The following is a 22,791-nucleotide window of genomic DNA, read 5'->3' on the forward strand; positions in this document are numbered from 1 at the left end:
TTCTTCCGTAAATCTTTTCCCACTCAGAGGAACACAGAAAGAGAACTTCAGGTTCTGTATTGTTGCCAAGCATGACGCCATCACAGATGGGAAGGCTGTATCAGTGGTAACTTCTTTGTTTGCATGAGATTATGGAGGATTAAAGTTCTTCTTCAGGGGGCCCTTTCACACTAAACACAGTGATTCGACTTGGACAGTCATAGCTGCATCCTATGGAATCCGGAGATGTGTAGTTTGGAGGGGAACTCCACCCCACTGACCTTAGAAGCACTAGCTCCCTCACCTTGTCTCCCTATGGTCCAGATCCAATGTCAGGGGTGCATAAATCAAATATGGAATTATGCACCAATGGTGATGCATGACCTTCATGTCGCATGGTAATATTCTGCAACCCGATGAGCAATCTTGGGGCCTTTCACATAACAAAGTTATAATGTTATGACTCCACTTTAACTGCCTTGGCCACATCCTATGGGGTCCTGGGATTTGGAGTCTGGTGAGGCCCTAGAGCTCTCTGGCTAAGAACCCTTCCCTAAACTACCCATCCTAGGATTACACAGGATACAATAAGGCAATTGAAGTGGAATCGTAGCACTATAATTATCCAGTGTGGAAGGACCCCTGATGTCGTCTGGCTACACATCTCCCACGTTTCATGCATGAAACATTGGACTTAACATAGTGCTATAGTCTGATTGTTGGATTATGACTTTGGAGACTAGGGTTTGAATCTCCACTCAGCCATGGTAAACCACTGGATGGCCTTGTTCAGGTCACATATTCTCAACCTCAGAGGGAGGCAGTCATGGCAAACCACCTCCGAACAAATCTTGCCATGAGAACCTGCGACAGGTTCGCCTTAGGATCGTCATCCGTTGGAAATGGCTTGAAGGCACACAACAAGGAATGCATTTGTTCTAAGTCCCATTGGTTTCAACATGTCTACTCTAGTTGGGACTCGCAACTGGATTCAGGCTATTCAATCCTCCTCTTCATTGAGTTTGCAAACCGTTAGCCGCAACAGTGTTCCAGGGAACGGAGGACGAATCCAGAAACCTCGGCACAAGCAAACCGTTTGGAATTCCACCTCCCACATGGCAACAGGATTCGGCATTCAGAACGCCTTAATTAGTTGTCAGTTCAGGAGCCTGCCATTTTTCTGTCCAATTAATTCTTTTATCTCGGACCGGATAAAAGGAGACAAAGGCCCGCCAGAGCCGTAATGAATCATTAACATTCAACAGCTCCTTTCCCCTCTCATTCCTATTCTCTCTCTTGGCTTATCACCAGAGGCTGGCCATGTCTTGCAGTTGTCCTATGCGTGTGGTGTTTCCACCGAACCTCAAACAACAACACACTTTTTAAACAAAAAGAAAGAAAGATGCAAAGAAGAAAATAAGAGGGTTTTTTTTCTTTACCTTTTTCTCCACCATTTTGGACCGTTGAGGACTTTGGGATGAGTTCAATACAGTAGGCCTTGTCTTCAGCATGGTCTCCATCCCACCATGATTCTGCGGGTTGACCCTTCAAAGGGTTTGGGGCTTTTGTAACAACCCACAGCCTTCTCAACCGTGAGAAGACACTACTGAGCAAATTCACACTCAATAATAAATGGGTTATTTAATCCTCATGACCCCGGACGGGACATTTTTAGGGTCCATGAGTCATGGGTTGTCGCAGAGCACCTTCAGAAGTAGACCTGCAATATAGGGTTGCTGTGGCATTGTTAACCAAAGGGTTGTAGACCAGGGATGGGGAAAACATGGCTTGTAGGCTTCATGTGACCTTTCGTTGTGTTGTTAACTGCCCTCACATTGACTTCAACCTCTGGCAACCCTGCGAATGAAGCATCTCCAAGACGCCTGATCATCAACAGCCCTGCTCAGTTCCTGGAGACTTAGGACCATGTCCTCTTTGACTGAATCTATCCATCTGGTCTTCCTTTCTTCCTACTGTTCTCTGTCTTTCCGAATATTGTCATCTTTTCTAATGAATAATAATAATAATAAAATTTATTTATATCCTGCCTCTCTGCACTCAGGCAACCTGAGCAGCTTACAACATTAGAAGTGTATATATCATATCATAATGTATCATGCTTACTCGTGATGTGGTCAAAATACGACAACCTAAATTTAGTCATCTTGGGTTCTAGGGAGAGCTGAGATCTGGTTTGTTCCAAGACCTGTTTGTCTTTTTAGCCATTTACGACATTCTCAGCATTCTTTTCTAGCAATACATGTCAAATGAGATGATTTTCTTTCTATCTGCCTTCTTCACCATCCACTTCTCACATCCATACACAGTGATGAGAAATACGATGGCACGAATAATCCTCCAAACCCTAATTTTGTCATCCTAAAGGCCCCTGAAGGTCCCCCAAAGGCACCAAGCTCTCCCCTCATTTTTTTTTTTGCTCCTGAAGACCACACCAAAATCCCCACAATGCACAACTGCATGCAAACCCCCCCCCACACACATAACCCAATGCTCTGCAGAAGTCACCACTTCCCAAAATACCTCTGGTTTTAACCATACACAGGCTGGAACGAGATTGCAACCATTTTGGCACATTTACAAACATTTTGCAATAGGGTTCGGTCTTTTGCACAAAAGCCACTGAATTTTGTGCAAGAACATTCGTTTGGCACAAGAATCGGTGGAGTTGCAATTCCAAATGCCAAACTTCCCCCTCTCCCAAAACCCCGCCTATGCTTTTAGCATGCAAAAATGAAGTAATCTTTGCACAGATGGCAGCATCGATCACTGTGCATGATTCACTGTGCATGATGATCACTGGGCCCGATTCCTGGTTGTGTGCAACTTAGATTCATAGCTGCATGACTATAGTTTGCGATTAGCCATTGTGTATCCATCGACGCCGAAGAAAACACAAGAACGAACTACAGACATTGAGAGCAGGCAAGTGGAGTGGAGTGGCATTAGTCACAAAGCCTGCTGGTGATAGTCAATGGGCTGGCCATGGTTTATGGATGCCTTGTTGCTGACCATTGTCTCAATTTATTAGCATTTAATCCTTAGACAATTCTCTAATATCGTCAATTACTGTCAACTTCACCAGGCAACTTGAATGATTAACAAAGAAGAGACAAAACGATAAGAGATCATTTAATGGGGTGTAACCTGTCATCTTCCTTTTATTTCACAACGCGGTCACTTTTCACAATGACACATTCTCACACAAGGCCAGAAACCTCCCCAAAAAACTGGACATACCAACTTGGATTCCTCTTTCTTCCATGGGACTCTATTATTTTGCTTGATACCTGGAAATTCAATGACACAGAAGTCTTTTATTCTAAGTTCTCCATTTCCTACAATGGAAGGTAAAATCTTAATAGGCGAGGTGGAAAGTATTAATGAAAAGCACTTTATTCATACTGGATGGGGCTTTTTCTATATCAGTAAAAAGATCTGAAGATCAGCTATAAAACAAGTTTCCTCTTTCTATCTGCGTGATTAAAACAATCTCTTTCTTTCTCTCTCAAAACAAAGAGGAAACGTCACCATCCTTTGCATTTTCACTCCTCTACTTACTGGAAGTTCATCCATCCAAGTTTTCTGGCTTGCTTGTTCTTGTTTTCCCCCCCATTAGAAATGAATAAATATATCAACAGTGGTTGAATAAAAGGCATTTTTTTTTAATTTTATCAAATGGATCTGTACAAAAGTTAGCATTACTTAGTCGGAAGCTAGTGAACAGAACAGATACACAGCTGACCAAACTTTATACAGAAAAATAGATTGCATAAAAAGGAATTTCCGTTCTCAACCCCCAAATTCCCCAAAGGCATCCCCCAGAAGAAAGATCATTTTAGGAAAACAAAATAAGCATACGAAACGTAGGGGGGGGAAAAGGATAAGATAGATAACCTCTGAAAGTTTAAAGATTTATAAAATTTTCTTTTTTTAAAGGCACAACATTACCATTAAAGTAGGTGGTTATTATATGCTCAGCATACAATGGAACAAATATCAATGAAATCATTAGTCTAGAGTCTAAAAACTAACCAAAAATATAGTGGAGAACGTTTATTTTCACAGCTTTGATCGATGACATCTGGTCCCTAAATTGGCAACATTAAAGTGAAACTTAATCCGTAACTTCATCTGCTTAAAATGCCTTTTCTTGAGACTAGCTGTGCCCTTAACCCTGTCCAAGAATTCAACAAACGGCTTCAGATCCAACTGAATCGGTTGAAAGTAGTTGGGGATCCATTGGTGTTTTCTTTTCACATTTACAACCAAGTAGCCTCACTGAAGAGAGGAAGGGAGTCCCTAAAATTCACATTTTGCTCGTCTCTACCAGTATTTCCTATATGAAGACGTCATGCGCATGAAACACAGTAGTGGGTTGGGACGCTGGAACTGCCAATGGTGTTTTTCCCCTGGAAAAAATCTATGGACATGATCCAGCAGGGATCTAGAACCCATCCTAAAAAATCTACACCATTTCAACAGGGCAGAGTTTGGCAATGTGCAAGAATATCTAAAGTATCCGGGAAATTGAAGGCTCATGTGAAAGCACTCAAAATGGCCACCGACAGCCAGGGCTCAGCAGAGAAGTGGAAAAACAAAATGAGCTTGTTCCATGAGTTTCAAGATGCTCACAGAGCCACACTCCTCAATTAGGGTCCACCCCAATCCATACAACCACATGGCAGCATATACTTGCAGAATAGTTCTAGTGGTTCTCCTTGCCACCAGGAGTATCTCTTTTGTAAATCTAGTGGGTCTAAAGGAGCCGGTGTGGCATAATGTTTCACTAATGGACTCGTGCCTAGATCAAGGGAAGTAATAGTGCCACTCTATTCTGCTCTGGTCAGGCCCCACCTGGAATATTGTGTCCAGTTCTGGGCACCACAATTCAAAAAGGATGTTGAGAAACTGGAGCCATGTGTCCAAAGGAGGGCGACTAAAATGGTGAAAGGTCTGGAAACCATGTCCTATGAGGAACAACATAAACTGCTGGGGATGTTTAGCCTGGAGAAGAGAAGGTTAAGAGGTGGTATGATAGCCCTGTTTAAATACTTGAAGGGATGTCATATTGAGGAGGGACCTGACTTGTTTTCTGCTGCTCCAGAAACTAGGAAACAAGGGAGCAATCGAGGCAAGCTCCAGGAAAAGAGATTCCAGCTCAACATTAGGAGGAACTTCCTGAGAGCAAGGGCTGTTCGACAGTGGAACAAACTCCTTCCTCGGAGTGTAGTGGAATCTCCTTCCTTAGGGGTCTTTAAGCAGAGACTGGATGGCCATCTGCCAGAGATGCTTTGACTGAGAGTTCCTGTATGGCAGAATGGGGTTGGACTGGATGGCCCTTGCGGTCTCTTCCAACTCTATGAATTCTAGGACTCCAGGTGACTAAGGTTCAAACCCCTGCTCAGCCATGGAAACCCACTGGGTGAACTCAGGCAAGGCAGACTGTCTTAGGGGCTGAACAGACCACCCCATCGGGCTGCAGCAACTACATGCTATGGCCCTGAAGTGGCCTTTCTACAGAGTAAAAAGCCCATCGCAGCCACGGAAAGAGCGCTATACTCACCGCTGGCTCTGCTTTTCTGCACTCCTTTGCCACTGTGTCATCTGGACACAGCAGCAGAGGAGCGCCATGATGCCGCCCACCGCATCATGCCGGCATGGGAGCAGAGTTGGGGCATGCGTCCCACAGACGCCACACCCCCATTCTGCCCTGATGCTGGTCTTTATGGCTGGTCTGTCGAGGCCCTCAGTCTCTGAGGAACGGAATGGCAAACCTGCTCTGAATACATCTGCCGTAAGACAGAGTCAACTCAAAAGCACATGACAACTACAGCCTATTTGAGATCAAGCCACCCCAAATAGTTTGCAGCACAATAGGGATGGCCAATACCACAACTATACTCTTACTGGGGGAGAAATCCATTTGGCCTCCAGCTCTAGTGAAGACTGCAGCTCAACTCACTGGGAATGCTGGTTTTGTGTGTGTGTGGCAAATCATGTCACAATCGCAGCCAACCAAAGATTGCCAGAACTTAGACCCTGCAAGCTCTGGATTCCCTATTCCACCATTGCCAAAGACCGGGAACGGAAAGGTCAAAACACATCCAGGAGTACTAGGCTCCAGCCTTAGAGGCACCGAGGGCAGGAGGGCATTGCCTGATTGCCCCTAAAATAAGCTACACTGCAACAGCCCCTTCCCCAAAAAGGCTGGGTTTAAATCAAGTTTTAAATCCTTTTATCAGCCACCACTTTTGTTAAGATTTTGTGGCTTATGATCAAGGCAAACCTCAATGTTAATTTTGTCCCTTCTCTCTGTGAAATCCGTCCAATGATCCATCACTTCTCCCCATCTTCCTTCAAGCCTTTACACTGCAATTTAATTTTTAGAAACATTTCAGATTTTTTTATCTTCTGAAGAGTGGAATGTCTTCCCCCCCCAGCGGTTTGGGAAAAAAATCATCACCTTGTCTCCACTAATTTATGCTTTTGCACCCCTTAAACATTTCTTTTTTTAAAAAGAAACCCCCTACTTCTTGCACAGAATTACTTCATTAATTAAAAAGACAAAATGACACAGAACATAAATACATATTTTAGAGATTTATCCCAAAACAATGACCCAAACAAAATCCAAAAAACACATTATTTTTCTGAGCTTAACATACTTATTGTTTGTTGGTAAGCTTCCAAACATAAATGTTAATTACAGCCAAACCTCGCTAAGAAGAAATCGCAACAAAAACGAAGAAAAGCTGGCATTAGTCGGCTGGTCCCAAAAGATTCATGAATGGTCCCCCGGTATTGTTAATTGAATGGTTAGGATTTTTTATGTTTTAACAATCAATATGGGTTCTTCTGTGCCCACCTTCAAATTGCAACAAACCCTTGAGCGTCAACGTTTCCTTCCAAATTCTGCACTGTCCTTCATCCAAAGCACCGGCTGCTCTTCCAAGTCCTCACAGAGGAGTTAGAATATCCCATCCTTCATTGATTCAAAAAAAGAGAAATATTGGTCCAGAATTATGACTTTTTTTGTCTCCCTCCATTACTCATTATTAATTATTATTATTAATAACAATAAAGAAAATAGAACTCTTGTCTTTGAAAATTTAAAGATTCTGGAAAGGGGACATCCAGTTGTTCAGAGAAGAAAAAAGGAAACAGGAGGCACTTGAGACAACCAAGAGATGCTCCACCATAGTTTTATTTTTTGCCTTCCTTGTCCCGTTTTACATGTTCGTTTGTGTAGTGCATACGTTGTGGACAGATGGGGAAGAGGAGATGTCAGGATCATAGTTCTCCTTTTTTGTCCTCTCTTAAGGCCTGGTCAAGGTTGTGTAGACGGGCTGGTCCCAGTTTGCAGTGGGGCTGTGCGAAGGAGGGATGGAGAGGCTGTTGAGGATTGGAGTTGCGTAGGGCCGGCGGGAAGAATGGAAGTAGGGGTACTGGTAGATACTGGAAGGGTATCCGGGGTATGGCTGGTAGTAGTTAGAGCTCTGGAGGTCTGTGTAGTCACACTGGGAGCTGGCGAAAGAGGCTGTGGCAGGAGCCGAGGACACCGTCGTGGCACACGCTTGGGCGCTGTAAGATCCGTAATCGGAGTGGGTCGGAGAGCTATGCGACTGGTCGCTGTAATGACTGGGGCTGAGTTGTTCCGTCTTGATGTGAGGCCTCTGCTGCCCAGCTTCGTTGGAGGATGGAGACGTGGAGCTAGAGCCTTTGTGAGTCCAAACCTGAGCCGCTCCACCGCTGCCTCCTCCACTACCGCCAGTGTTGGCTGGATGGGAGTAGGAAGGCCCATAAGACCCCGCTGTAGTGTTCTGCCCATGCTCCGCTGGGATGCCGGAATGACCATTGAGTGGCAAATACTGGTCGAACTCGTGGACGTCGAAGGTCTCCATGTTGTTGATCACCTCGCTGCTCAGCTCAGAGATGTCCACGTTGCTGAAGTCAATGTTCTGGCGGCCGCTCTCTACTTGGCGGCGCCCTTCATGTTTCAGCTCCTGCTTGCTGCCGTGGTGGAGGTCCGTTTTAGGGGTGGTTGGTGGGGTAGGGGGCCCGTGGGTCTGCCCTGGGGAGAAAGAGCATTTCAGAAGGTGTTACTTCTTAGAGACATAAATAACTTAGCAATCGTCTTTTAAGGGCGCCTGACCTTTAATCCTTGATCGGCCCTATAAACCCACTGAATGACCATGGGCAAGTCACACTCTCTCAGCTTCAGAGGGTGGCAATGGCAACCCCCCTCTGATGAAACTTGCCAAGAAAAACCCATTATAGGTTTGCCTTAGGGTCGCCATAAGTTGAAAATAACTTAAAGGCATACAGCAACAAAACAAAAATCTTTAATGCCCCCTGCACAAATGTGGAACGCAGAAGGGGCTCCTTTATAGCCACTGTGGACTATCTAGTATTGTCCACAAAACTGCCAATGGTGATGGATGATGGGAGTTACAGTCCTATGCAATACCTGGAGGGCCATATTCTGGAATGCAACCTATCCTTGCAAGCCTATCCAGTCCTCAAAAATGGAAGGTGTTATAAACAAGTATTTCAGATTTATTTTTCCTCCTGGAAAACTCCTCCAGAGTCCTGCACACAAAATCTACACCAAACTACAAAAGTAGTCATTTTACATCATTGTCACCTTAAGCGCCGTAAACACTGCCTACAAGTTTCAGACACTTGCCATATACAGATATATATAAACAGGGGAGAAAGTACTCACCCCCTGGACCAAGAAATTATTCGCACAAATCTGGTGATTTATGGGGTTTTCCTCCCTATTTTTTCAAAAATGCAAAACAAGGAATCCTGAGTGCTAATATTTCAACTCTGATGGATTTATATGTTTTGGCTCAGAGGGTTTAAATCTTGTGGAATACCCCCGATTCTGCACTTGCAAACTCTCCTGTGAACGTGAGACATTTTTATATCCTGGAAATACATGAGAATTCTCATTGGGGTAAAATATATATATATATATATATATATATATATATATACACACCATATTAAGGCACTCAAACGGAGGCTTATTTTCTATCTGTCTGGATGAAGGTCCGTAATTACAAGAGACATGATTTTGCAAATATGGTTCAGTGACAGAAGCAGATGTGTTCTTGGGCATTACAGTGCGCCCACATCATACACGGATGCACCATATACGGCTTTCAGCATACGCTGAAAACCGCTAGGCACCACCATGCCATGCACGAGCCCCATTATTTTCAATGGGGCTCGAGCATACGCTTTTTTTATGTGGGGGGTTCCGGAACGGATCCTCTGCATAAAAAAAGGGCACACTGTACTTCTTCTTAGGCAGGAGTTGGGCAGGACTCAACCCGGGACTTTGGTTGTACTAAGGTGGGCTTTGGCACTGAGATCTGGTGCCTCCCTCCTCTTACCTGCATGGTCACTGTGGTGATGGGTTTCACCCATGGATCCCAGTCCAGTGTCTGCTTTGTAGATCTGGTTCCCGCCATGATGGCTCAATTCCGCTCCAGAATCCGAATCGCTTTGGCCCGCTTTGACGCTTTTCCTCCGGCGGGGCTGGTATTTGTAATCGGGGTGGTCTTTCTTGTGCTGAACTCGGAGCCGCTCTGCTTCCTCCACAAAGGGACGCTTCTCGCTCTCGCTTAGCAAACTTGGAGAGAAAAGGGAAAGAAAAGAGAGTTAAATGATTTGTCCCCTTAGAAAATGGATTATTTAGTCTAATTTTTCTTAACCACAGATACCCACCAGTAGGAAAAATGCAAAAATTCTTACAGGAAAAATTTGACAGGTAGCAGATAATATTTTTAAAGGGTTCACGACTGAGGTTCTATGTCATGTTCTACATTGTTGTGCCCTTAGAAAATAAATTATTAGTCTAATGTGAAGTCGAAGGCTTTCACGGCAATGATTCATAGTTTTTTGGTGGAGTTTGGGGGCTCTGTGGCCTTTTCTGGAAGAGTTCATTCCTGACATGGCCGCATAGGCCAAAAACCCCACAAAAACTAATTATTAGTCTATTTTTTTCTTAGTCACAGATACCCTTCAATTGATTAAGCTGAGGCTGTCGTACTTTGGCCACATCATGAGAAGGCAGGACTCATTGGAAAAGACAATAATGCCAGGAAAGATGGAGGGATGGAGAAAGAGATGGAGACCACAAGCTAGATGGATGGACTCTATTAAGGGGTCACAGGTATGAATTTGCAGGACCAGGGGTCTTGGAGACGTCTCATCCACAGGGTTGTCATGAATCAGGATTGACTCGAAAGCGGTCAGCAAAAATATCAACAACAAACCCTTCAGTATGAAAGTGCACCCCAAGTCTTACAAGATAGGTTTGACAGTTAGTAGAGCATATATTTTTAAAACAGATAATGGCTGAGATTCTATATCATGGTTTACGTTTCGCAAGTTTACAAACCCTTAGCTATGTTTGCAGAAATACGAGGAAGCCCTGTTAATGAATTGTGGAGATGCACATTCAGGCACTGAGAAGAGCAATTCATTGCACACTGGGTGCTTCTGATGTATACTGGGCACTTGAGTTGCACATCAAGGACTTGTGGCGGGTACTGGGCACACTTGTTGCACTCCCACACTTCCTTGCCAATGTCCAGATGCACACTGCACACTGGGAATGCCCCAATGCACATCAGGACCATGGTATGGCAGTCACTCCACCAGCTACCATTGCACAAGGGATGGCTTTATGTTGTGACAGGAGTCCTTAGGTGACATGTAGACATTGCAAAACTGTGTGTGTATGTTATGTGCCTTTAAGTCACCTGTTGACTTATGGTGACCCCATGAATTTCAGAGTTTTCTTAGGCAAGGAACACTTAGAGGTAGTTTTGGCAGTTCCTTCCTCTGAAATATAACCTCCGGCGCCTGGTATTCATTGGCAGTTTCCCATCCAAGTCACAACCGGGACTGAACCTGCTTAACTTCAAGATCAGACAGGATCTGGGGCCTTTAGGGTATTTAGGCCTTATTGCAACACTATTTAATCTTCTTTCCCACGCACCAAGTTTAAACGTTCCAAGTTTTAAAACGCTGAATGTCGTCTAACATAAAGGCTTAAAGGGCATTTCAAAGTCAGTGTTTAGCTTCTGCACTGAACAGGTTTCAATGCATATTTATAATCATATGCATATATATATATATATATATATATACACACACACATACAGTCTGTAAATTTTGCATTTCATTCTCTCACTACACACAACCCTCCTCCCACCAATCTCTCCCGTTTCCAAAAAACGTCCAAATTGGGGTAATACTTCATGCATCCGATGCCTGCTCCTAAATCACAAAGGTTTACTGTACCGTAATAAATGCAGCTAGCCTTGAAAGTGCCATGAAATTCCCTATTCCTTTTGCAAAGGACTAACCCTCTGCAAACAAAGAACGTTTTAGAAACTGCAAGAACCCAGTCCAGCCCAGGAATAAAGTCAAGTGGAGATGTTTGAGGAAGCGCGGTTAAATCTTCCAGCAAAGTCAGTAGGCTTAAATTTGGCTAGACCCCTGTCTCCGTAGCCAGTATCATGTGGAGTGTGGAACAGGGCTTTGCTTGTTGTGTTACGTCTCCAGGAGACCAGGGTTCGAATCCCTGCCTGGCCACAGAAACCCACTGGGCGCCCTTGGGCAAGTCACACTCTCCTAGGCAACGGCAAATTCCTCTAAAGATATCCGGCCAATAAATCCCTATGTTTAGAGCCAGCGTGGTGTAATGGTTTGAATGACTGTCTAAGACTTTGCAAGACCAGGGTTCAAATCCTTGGCCACAGAAACCTGCTGGGTGAACTTGGGCAAATCACACTCTCTCAGACTCAAAGGAAAGCAACGGAGGCAAAACTGCCTCAGAAGAAGAAATCTTGCTAAGAAAACCCCATGATAAGATCGCCATAAGGCACCGCCGGCTTGAAGGCACACAACAAGAACAACCGCAAAGGGATGGTGTGCTTTTCTCCTCCAGTTTGCCATAAAGAAGTATTTGCTAACAATAATCCCTTCCGCTGCATGAACGTCACAAACCAGCTTTGTCATTCACATGACCTGCAAAAGCTAAACTTCCAAGTTTTTACTTCCAAACGGGTGTGATGAGATTTCAATATGTTTGCTACCAGATTCGGCATTAATTGTTCTTTCCCGTCTCCACTTAAAGAGTAACAACTGCAACAAATACCCTCTTCTTTGAAGAAACTACTCCTCTTTCCTTTCTTAGTTTTTCTCTTTTTAAAGCAAGACATGATTTTCTTCCCTGCAAACAAATGTCCAAATTGTCCAGAGAATTGGCTCGGTTGCAAGCGCAGAATAATGAAAGTGTCATCGCTATGCTTACTTAAAATTCAATGGATCTTACTTTTGAGTAGATACAAATAGGCCGGCACTGTAAGGCTATGTAATCCTTGGTCCACTTGTTTTGGAAGGAGTCCTGGAAACAAAGTGGGATTCAAGTCTAGGTAAACATAGGATAGCTTGCTAAAGAATACTTTTTCTTCAGAGACAGAAAGAGGGAGAAAGTTTTCAATTTGCAAATGCAAATTACAGCGAAATAATGCCTCGCCCCAAAGGTTTTCATCAACTGAAGTCAGAACAGCAGCGACAAAGCTACTAAATTCATTTTATCCAATATACTTTTTATCATTCTTGATATTATCCATCCTGGTCCCCATTTTCGCATGCGTGTCTGGGGGCCGGATGGGCTTTTGCAAGCTTGCAGCAAAATCACATTTGGAAAGGAAACCTACAATAAGCAACTCTCTGCTTCTGCATTTTGGGCTTGCAAAATTGGGTCCTTTCCAGCTTGAAACATTGGCATTAAATGACGTATCGATTTGACGATTCGGATGCGAATTTTTAGAACAAAATCTGCAGACCTCAGAGACCAGAGAACAGCCAGAGTTATTTCGAAAAGCCATTTGGCTTCCCTTCCTTTCCGACGGAGAAGGCAGATTTATGAACAGAGAAAAGGGCAAAGAAGTGGCCAAAATGTAGAGCATTTTCTAGGCGCCGTGGAAGATGAGAACAATAGAACTAATGCACCGGTTTCCATTCAGCTCCAAAAATGGACGGATTTAGGACACACGGTTTTAAACAGCCACAAACTACTTTTTTGCACTGGGTCCGTTCTATTTCTTGCATGTTTATCTTTTACTTTTTCTTCTTCATTCACTATTTTTAGAGCTTTTTCTGTTAGGTGGGAAAACCATCAGCAACCATCTGATGATCTAATAATAATAACCACAACTGCTACCTTCAGTACCAAAAACCTTACGGTCCAAATAATAGGCAACTTGAATAAACTATTATTATTACTATGTCCTTTCCACATCTGAGTAGATTTCTCCACTTGTGTTCCCCTTCACTTAAAATACATCTCCCTACCCCACACCTTATTCAGTTTTCAATGAGTGGAAATTGAGAAATAAGTGAAAATGTGGTCTCCCTGACCAACAAAACCTTCCCAGTATTACCCCACATGTGTCTACTCAGAAGTAAGCTCCACTGAATTCAATAGGACATACATTGAAAGAAGAGAAAAGAAAAACAATCTCACCACCAGCTTCTAAATGTCCAAAAATGCTTTGTGCATGCAATGTGCTGTTAATATGCATGTCTACTCAGGAGTAAACCTCACTGTGTTCAATGGGGCTTTGTGCCAAGTAAGTGGGTGGCAAGCTGCAGTTGAAAACAACAACCCTTTAAAGATTTATAATAATAATAATAATAATAATAATTATTATTATCATTATTTAAGGGATTTAGGTAACTGTTCCAGGAAATTTAGTTTGGAAAAAACCTATCGCTGGCAAATAAAAGACAAAACATCCCCATATGTGTTGTTTCTATGTGCTTTCGACTGGATAGTTCAGTTCACCGTTGTCTGCCTTCGAGTCTTTTGCGACTTATGTTGACCTTAAGGCAAACCTATCACAAGGTTTTCTTGGCAAGGTTGGTACAGAGGGGTTTGCCTTTGCCTTCCTCTGAGGCTGACGGAGTCGGACTTGTCCAAGGTTGCCCAGTGGATTCGAACCCTGGTCTCCAGAGTTGCAGTCCAATGCTCAAACCACTGCACTATGCTGGCTGTCATGGCTCAGTTTAAGCCAGAGGAAATTCATAGTCAAGCAAACAAAGCGACTGGCAAGGAAAATTCACCTGACAGGTTATTTTGGAAGTGCTAAAACTTTCCCAAACATCTGGAAAACATACCTACGCAAAAGGTAAACCTCCCTACACCCACAAAACATTCAGTGGTAGCTGGGTTGGCCATATAACAAATCCCAATATACATATTGCAACTTAGAGACTCTGGGGGTCTTCCTAAGCCTTTTATTCACTGCCAGCTTGTCATTAGTTTTATAGTTGGCCCTTTGTATCCACGGATTGAAAACATTCAAAAAAAATATATGAACTCCAAGAAGCAAGCCTTGAATTTTACCATTTTATACGAGGGACGCCAAGAAACCTGCCGAGAAAATCCCATGATAGGTTCACCTGAGGGTCACCATAAGTCGGAAACAACTTGAAGGTATGGAACAACAACAACAATTTACTGTATTTAATGGGACTTGAGCATCCACAGCCACAGTCAGGGGAGGATGGGGAGTGGAGTGAGGTTAGGCTTTGGTCAAAGTTCTTCTAAAAGCAATGTTTCCACTACTAGCCATAAAGCCAACCGTGAAATGCAAACCTTCTTTCTAAGCAATACAGCAAAAGTGACAAGATGGAGTGGAAGTTTCCAATTGCATGCCCTATTCCTTCCCAATTTTGGGAACCAAATTATGTCTTGGACATGCTTGCTTTTTAGAAGGAGTTTCCTTCCCGGTGTTCTGCTCTTTTTGCGGTAGCAGTGGGTTCAGCTGCATGGTAGTGTCCTCATATAACACCCATTGGTCCCTAGGAATTGACCATTCAGGAGTTCATGGCCAATAGATGTTGCACATTCCCAGGCTTTGTGACCAAACAGGCAAGGGAAGTAAAACACAACCCCAGCATTTCTGAAGATTTGGTCTACAGTTCTGAAAGATTCATTCGCATCCCTTGCAAACACAATTTTGCACACAGAAGAAACAAAGCACAAAAACCCATGTGCAGAAAAAGCTTCTTGCAACACCAGCAGTGGAAAACTCCAGTATCCTTAGCCTTAACACATTTAAGTTGGCTCTCCCCATTTTGTACCAGACCTTCCACCTTGGGCATCTGCCCATGGGATCACAACTTTGCACTGAGCCGGGAAAAGTTACTTTTGGAGAGCACTAAATCTCCCAGAATCTCCAGATAACATGGCCATAAACGTTTCCAGGATCTGACTGAGATCAGATGAAGGTCAAACACAGACCCAATTCATGGGGATGTGATGTAAACTGGCTTCAGTGAAAGAAACCAAATGATAAAGCCTTACTCAGTCCCTCGTCTACATTAGTCATAGCTTGGAAGGGGTAGGAGGTTTGTTGGACTACAGATCCCAGAATCCTTGCCAGCATTAGTGTATTTCCATAGAACATAACTCTAGCTTTACTGCCATCGCCTTGTCATAGCTGGTATGAGAGATTTTAATGCCAGAGGTAGAAGACACCAGCCAGTTCTGCACTCTTTACACATATATTAAGGAACTAAATGTGGGCCATAACCAGTTCTGCTCTTTTGGCATTAAAGAAGTGTGCTTTGAAAAAGCAGCATTCAAAGGCATTTTATTGTTGGATCTACTTGAGATTAAATTGCAAAGGCAAAGAAAAGAAGAGTTGAGTTTTAAGAGCATATCCTTGTTACATTTGTACTCACTTAGGAGAACTAAATGAACAAACTGCTCCAAAGGAATAATCCTAGATTGATTGAAATGGATCGGATCTGTCTCCCAGCCTTTACAATTCAACAGTCTTGAGGTGCCTTCATTTTAGGAGAAGGTTACAAGGAGCAGGTGACACATCCCTGTAAGGCCCCATACAGACAGGCCAAAATAAAACTGCTTCGGATCACTTTGGAGGTATGCTGTTTAAATGATGCAGGCGTCCTAAGAGTCCAGAAGCTATGCTAAAGCCACGCTCCAGTCCTAAGGACTGGAGCATGGCTTTGGTGCTTCTGGTCTCTTAGGACCCATACGTCATTTGAATAACATACTTCCAAAGTGACCCAAAGCAGCTTTATTTTGCCTGTCTGTAGGGCCCTAAGGCTCATTTCATTTCAATTCCATTTAACTGTTCCAGTCTTAAACTTTTTTAAAAAGGAATTTTTAAACACCCAGCTTTTGAGTTCACAATCATGATGAACCACAACATAAAAGACATTCTGCATTCCCATCTAAAAGTTTCCGTCAGCTGCCCCTGCTTCCAGATAGCAAACACCCAGAAAGCCCATGCCTGTTTTATTTGAATCATGCCAATAACGTCTGCAATTTTAACCAATGCAGCACATACCATAACCATCACCATCCTAAAATACTGACTCCATCGTAACACTGGTACTGAAAAAAAACACAACACGCTATAGATCAAAAACACATCTCTGATACTAAAACCAGAAAGAGTGGCACACTAATGTAGTTCAAAATGAAATTGAAAAGTCATGACTTGACCGTAACCCGTATTTTGATAGCAGCTGCTAAATTGTTTTGCCAGCTTTAGGGCAACGACAAGATCAGCGACAATGACAAGATCTTCAGTTGCTATAAAATAAAACAAATGCCTTTAAATCACCCTTATGGCAACTCCATGGATTTCATAGGGTCTGCTAAGGCAAGAAATACTCGGAGGTGGTTTTGCCATTGCCTGCCTCTGGATATAGCCATAAAATAGTCACAGTATCAATGCTCTTGTCTGTACACACATACACACCCAGAAGAAGTTTCAGGATTGTGCCAAGACTAGGACCTGGGCCATGACAAACACCAATTCCTTGCAAATCCGGTGTGTGCATGAGTATTTACATAGACGTACACTGATGTTCTGGGCAGCCAATGCCACTGAGACTCTATTTTGGTATGTCCAGTTTCACCTCGGCTTCCTTGGAAGAGCAGAGGGAGGGCGGATCTGGGTACACAAACACACCCAAGAGCTGGGTATGCTTATTTCTCCACGAAATAGATTTAGGCTGCTATCCATGAAGACTGGCAGGACTTTATTCTGAGCAAAGCCGCGGCTGACTTGAGTGGCACAGGTACCGTCCTGTACATTTTGTGGTTATCTGCCTTCGAGTTGGCTCTGACTGATGGTGACCTTGCCAATCTTCTTGGCAAGATTTATCCAGAGGAGGTTCACCCTGCATGCCCTTCCTCTGGCATTAAGAGAAGGTGCCTTGCCCAAGATCACTCAATGGATTCTTAGGTCTGGGTGAGGATTTGAACCCTGGACCCTTGGAGTCTTAGTCCAACATTCAACTCACTATGCTATGCTGGCTCTAGACACGGTTGAGCAGAAAGAGACCTTCCCTTTTGCCTTTTGTTGGATGACTTTTAGATAGGGGTGATTTGAGTTTCACAGAGAGGCCCTGCAACATCAGTTGTCGTTGTGTGCCTCCAGGTCATTTCTGACTAGGGCAAACCTATCAAGGGATTTTCTTGGCAAGGTCTGTTCGGAGTAGGTTTGCCATTGCTTTCCTCTGCGGCAGAGAGAGTATGACATGCCCAAGGTCATTCAGTGGGTTTCTATGGACCAGCAGGGATTCGAACCCTGTCCCCACCAGAGTCCAACATTCTCAACCTCTGGCTCTCCAGTGTTATGCGTCTTCAAACTGATTCCAATTTATGGCAACTATACCTTAGATTTCATTTCATTTCATTTATTACAGCACACAGCCAGCACAGTGATAAAATACAATACAATAATACAGTACAGTCATAAAAACTCTAACATGTGTCAACTTGCAGGGTATACCTTAGATTTTTCTTGGCAAGGTTTAATCTGAGGAGGTTTACCAATCCATGCCTGCCCTCCCGCCAGGGATGAGAGTCAGATTCGGCAAAGGTCACCCAGTCGGGATTCAATACCTCTTCTTGGGGAGTTCTAGTCCAACATCCAAGCTGCTATGCCCCATTGCTCTCCAATGCAGCTGGCAGCTAGAAGATATTTAAAAGGTTTTCCACTGTTGGATGCTCCCTGGGGAGACAATTCACCTTTTGTGGGGCTGGAAGAAAGGTGATTCAGGGAGTCAAGGGCCAGAGAAACAGCTTCAAGGGCCAAACTCTGTCCAACCCAGCTTCGAGCACAGGATACTATTAGATTTGGGGTGAGGAAGGGATGCAACCAATAATTGCACAACTTAGGAGAGCCAGTGTGGCACAGGGGTTTGGGCATTGGCCTAGGACTCTGGAGACCACGGTTTGAATCCCAGCTTGGCCATGAGAACCCATTGGGCAAGTCACACTCTCTCAGCCTCAGAGGATGGCACTGGCAAGCCCCCTCTGAGGAAACATGCCAAGAATACCCCTTGTATATGCTCGCCTTCGGGTCGCCATAAGTTGAAACGTCTTGAAGGCACGCAACAACAACAACCAAACACAACTTAGGTCTAGGATTCAGAGACGTTGGCTGCATCTGTGCTGCAGAAATAATGTAGTTTTGACACTGTTTTGGCTGCCATGGCTCCATGCTGTGGAAGCTTGGGATTTGTAGTTTGCAGTGGCACTAGAGCTCTCTTACAGGGAAGGCTAAATATGCTACCCATGGTTTTAGAACTTAGTTGGCTCATTCTCACATGCAGGTCGGCACTCCAGTGACTTGCACCTGAAGTGTGAGAAGTAACGTCCCACTTTCAAGGAGGCATGAATTTCCTTGAAACAGAGGAGGAGGGATTCGGTTTGACAAATGCTACAGATAAAGGACAGCTAGTTTTCCAAAAATGGATGTGGGCAACGGGACCCATGGTTTGCCCCACCTACCACTTTGCAGTTCACTCTTAGTCTTGCACCCAAGTCCAAGTCTTGGACTGCAATACTATATTGAGCTACCTGACTACTACAATAAACTGCACTACCTGGTTGGGAAAGTATGCAGGTTTCTGTGAGAATCCATACAACGTGCTGTGAAAGGGAGCTGCTATGGTGGTTAGAGTCTGTCTCTAGGACTCTGGGTTCAAATCCTTGCTCAGCCACAGAAACCAAGGCTGCAGAATTAATGCAGCTTGACAGCGCTTTATCTCTCACAGCTTCTTCCTATGGAATCCTGGGGTTTGTAGTTTGTTATGGCACCAGAACTTTAGTGCCAGAGTACACTAAATATCTCAAAAGAACCCTACAAAGCCCAGAACGTGGGAGAAAGACAGCATATAAATGAAGCAAATAAATAGTAAATAACTAAACAAATAAACTGACAACTCAGAGGCTGCGTGATCCATTCCAGTTGCGCTTACCAAGTCCCTCAAACTCCAAGCTGTAGCTTTTGAAGGACAGAAACCACCCTCTTCACCACTCTAAATACAACTTTGATCATAGCACTTATTTCATGCCAGCCTTCAGGTGTGGTTGGAGTGCATGCCCCAGCATCCCCTCCATTTTCTATGCAGGCTGATGGGATGTGCAATGCCACAACATCTGAGGGCCCCAGGATTCCCAACCTGTTTTAAGTCATGGGTGTCCTCCGTCATACGGTCGGCCTTAAGAGCAAAAAGAGAAGGTTGTGCATCATGGCGAACGGAGATGCAAGGGAAATGGAGTTGTAGTATATGAAAAAAAATCATGATAAATGTGGGTATTTAAAATGCCACAAGATCTTCTCGTCTTACACTCGGGCCACAAGTCAAGTGACAAATACTTGTGAGCTGGAAAGGTGCCCAAGCCAGACTCAATCCCTTGCACATGATTGTTCACACATTATAGACACTTGTGAAAACCTGCTTAGCATTTGGACATGCTCCTCCATACCACGTTATTATTGCTCCCATTAAAAACTAGTTTACACCAATAAGTGTAGTTACCAGGAACAATTATATTATTAGCATAATATAATTCCTGGTGAGCAAACCAATGGGAAGGTATCCGTTTTCTCTACTTTCGGCACACATTTTGTACAGAGTTCGGTTTAGTTTTTCCAAGCTTAAGAGACTCAGAAATGTCAAGTGTGTGAATCCCATTGCATTGAAATATATAAAACTCAATAAATGAAGCTGACACTCATAACTGGCAATAAAATGATGCCTATTTTAATTCAGGAGTTTCTGAAGCTCTTCCAAAGTTTCTTTTTTTTAATGGATTTCTGTCCCATTTTAGCATCAGCTTATTTCCCTTTGTTGCTGATTTTGATAAAATGCAACTTTAAAGTAACAACAAAACTTCCATCTTAGCTAAGAAAGAGAACCAGGCCAGGAAATCAGACCTCCAAATAACTTATTCCAATGTATTGCAAATATCCAATGTATTATGTATTCTACGATTCTATTAAGATGGTTGGTGAGTTTAAAAAATGAAGCAACAAGATCTTAACGCCAAGCTCTTATGCTTTAAACAGCCAACAACTGGTGCAGACTAAACTAACATTTTTAAAGAAGTACTTTTCAGGACAATGTCCGACTCCTCCCTGGTTTAAATGGATTTAATTTCTACAGCCTGGAAAGGTGACCTTTTTCAGGATTACAACTCCCAGAATCCCCAGGGCAGCACATAATACAAAAATTGTATGTCTTTTTTTGTGGTCCTATCAAAGAGTATTATAAGAACAATCTGTTTTCCTTCTCTTTTTTCTTGTGGATGACAGGACTGATTAGATTTTATAGAGAGGTTGGCTGGAGAATTGTGGGTGTTGTAGTACAAAAGGGAAGATGTGTTCCCCTTCCTCCCAACAAGCTCTGGAAATTTCCAAGCAATAGTTTTGCTTAAGATAGGAGTCTGTGGGTGTGTTTGCGTGTGCCTTCAAGCACCTTGCTGACTTACGGTGATGGATCTCATAGGGTTTTCTTCGGTAAGAACTACTCAGAGGTGGCTTTGCCAGTTCCTTCCTCTGAAATAAAAGCCTACCACATCTGTCGGTCTCCCATCCAAGGACTAACCAGGGCTGAGCCTGTGTAGTGTCCAAGATCAGGTAGGATCTGGTATCTTTGGGCACCTAGCAGCCTTCAATGGCCCTGACTATACCACATTGACAAGGCGGATCCACCAAACAGCTGAACTGAATCAACCCTTAGGAAAAACTTGCAAATTCGAAGGGACTACTCCCCACTTGGCCATGGAAAACCACTGGGTGACCTTGGGCAAGTCCCACTCTCTCAGCCTCAGAGAATGGCAATGGCAAAACCCTTCTGAGGCAACTGGCCACGAAAACCCCATGATACCTTAGAGTTGCCATTAATGCAAAAGGACTTGAAGGCACACAGCAAAAACAGCCAATCTAATAAAATACAACCCATGTAATAAAACTGCGGGAGCCAGCATGGCGTAGTGGTTTGAGCGTTGGGCTGCCACTCTGGAGACCAGGTTTCGAGGCCCAGCCCAGCCACAGAAACCCACTGGATGCCTTTGGGCAAGTCACACTCTCTAAGCCTCAGGGGAAAGCTGTAGCAACCCTTCTCTGAACAAATCTTGCCAAGAAATGACTTAAAGACACACAAGCGAACACACTCAGAGATATCTTATGCCTCCTGGCTTGGCCATGTATGCCCTTGGACAAGCCACAGTCCCTCAGCCTTAGAGGGACTACCTCTCTGAAGGCAACTTGCCAAGGAAACCCCAGGAAAAAGGACTCCAAGTCCCATCACCATCACCCCCTCCAGAGATACCTTATGCCTCCTGACTTGGCCTTGGGTTGCCCTTGAGCAAGTCATACTCTCTCAGGCTTCAATCCCCTTCTGAAGGCAACTTGCCAGCGAAACCCTAGGAAAAAGGACTCCAAGTCCCATCACTGCCACCCCCCCAGTGCTATCTTAGGGCTGCTGGCACTCTCTCAACCTCAGAGCAAGCGCCCTCTGAAGGCACCTTGCCAAGAAAACCCCAGGAAAAAGGACTCCAAGTCCTATCATCCCCACCCCAGAGCTATCCGATGCCTCCTGGCTTGGCCACAGAGGTGCCCTTGGGGCAGTCACACTCTCTCAGCCTCAGAGCACACCCTTTCTTAAGGCAAGGGTCCAAGAAACCCCCAGGGGCGAGGACTGGAAGGCCCATCATCCCCCTCCCTCGCCATCCCCCCGGAGCCCTCCGACTCACCGCCAGAGCTTGCCCAGGGTCTTGGAGAGCTCGGCGTTGTGGAGGTGGGGATACTGGTCGGCCAGCTTGCGCCGGGCAGCCTGGGCCCAGACCATGAAGGCGTTCATGGGCCTCTTGACGTGGGGCTTGGCCTTGAGGGCCCCGTGGCCCCGGACTGGCATGGGCACCAGGCTCCAGTCGTAGCCCTTCAGCACCTGGGACACCGCGTCGCGGATGCAAGCCGGGAACCTCTCGTCCGCTTCGCCTCCGGAGCCTTCGCCGCCTTTGCCTCGCTGGGATGCCAAGGGCGCCGTCGAGGGGGCTCCGCTGGGGGGTCCCGCCGAGCCAGGGGTCCCTTCCGAGCCGGTGGGCGACGAGGGAGCTTCGGAATCCGACTCCCCGCCGGGGGAGAGGGGCCCCACTGGGCTCCCCGGGGCCGCCCCGTCGAGGGCTTGGCCAGCCTCTTCGCTCATGTTCAGCATTGGAGCCGAGGGAAGGGGAAATGCTGGACTGCAGAGCCCACAATCCACAGCCTGAGCCGGATTGCCTTGCAGACCCCTCCGTCCAGGCCCCCCAAGTCCCAAAGAAGGCTCTCCCCTTCGAAAAACCCCTCCAAAAGGCGCCCTTCCCAGCCAAAGTCCGTGCGCAAAAGCCGTGCGTAAAAACGCACCGAGCGCCTCTGCCTTCTT

The 22,791-nt window shown here is 44.8% G+C and overlaps 1 protein-coding gene across 1 annotated transcript; it reads right to left on the reverse strand.

Moving 5' to 3' along the window:
* Positions 1 to 3,685: 3,685 nt before the first annotated feature.
* LOC149306225 (transcription factor SOX-8-like) lies at positions 3,686 to 22,791 on the reverse strand. Its single transcript, XM_089540059.1, has 3 exons — positions 22,124 to 22,791; positions 9,405 to 9,643; positions 3,686 to 8,071 (listed from the first exon to the last, which is right to left on the reverse strand). Exons 1-3 carry the CDS (start codon positions 22,582 to 22,584, stop codon positions 7,317 to 7,319), a joined length of 1,455 nt encoding a protein of 484 aa, XP_089396185.1. The 5' UTR covers positions 22,585 to 22,791; the 3' UTR covers positions 3,686 to 7,316.

The sequence above is a fragment of the Sceloporus occidentalis genome, unplaced genomic scaffold (genome assembly GCF_023333645.1).
Source record: "Sceloporus occidentalis isolate IW3139 unplaced genomic scaffold, rSceOcc1.0.p SCAF_10, whole genome shotgun sequence".
In the NCBI taxonomy this organism is placed as follows: Eukaryota; Metazoa; Chordata; class Lepidosauria; order Squamata; family Phrynosomatidae; genus Sceloporus; species Sceloporus occidentalis.

What these genes read in the sequence shown, in the direction of transcription:
- LOC149306225 (XM_089540059.1), bottom strand. Translation starts at nt 22,584, where the DNA reads ATGCTGAACATGAGCGAAGAGGCTGGCCAAGCCCTCGACGGGGCGGCC. An exon ending in ACCCTGGGCAAGCTCTGGCG is followed by an intron (nt 9,644 to 22,123) that starts GTGAGTCGGAGG and finishes TTTCTCTCCAAG; the next exon opens with TTTGCTAAGCGAGAGCGAGA. An exon ending in TCACCACAGTGACCATGCAG is followed by an intron (nt 8,072 to 9,404) that starts GTAAGAGGAGGG and finishes CTTTCTCCCCAG; the next exon opens with GGCAGACCCACGGGCCCCCT.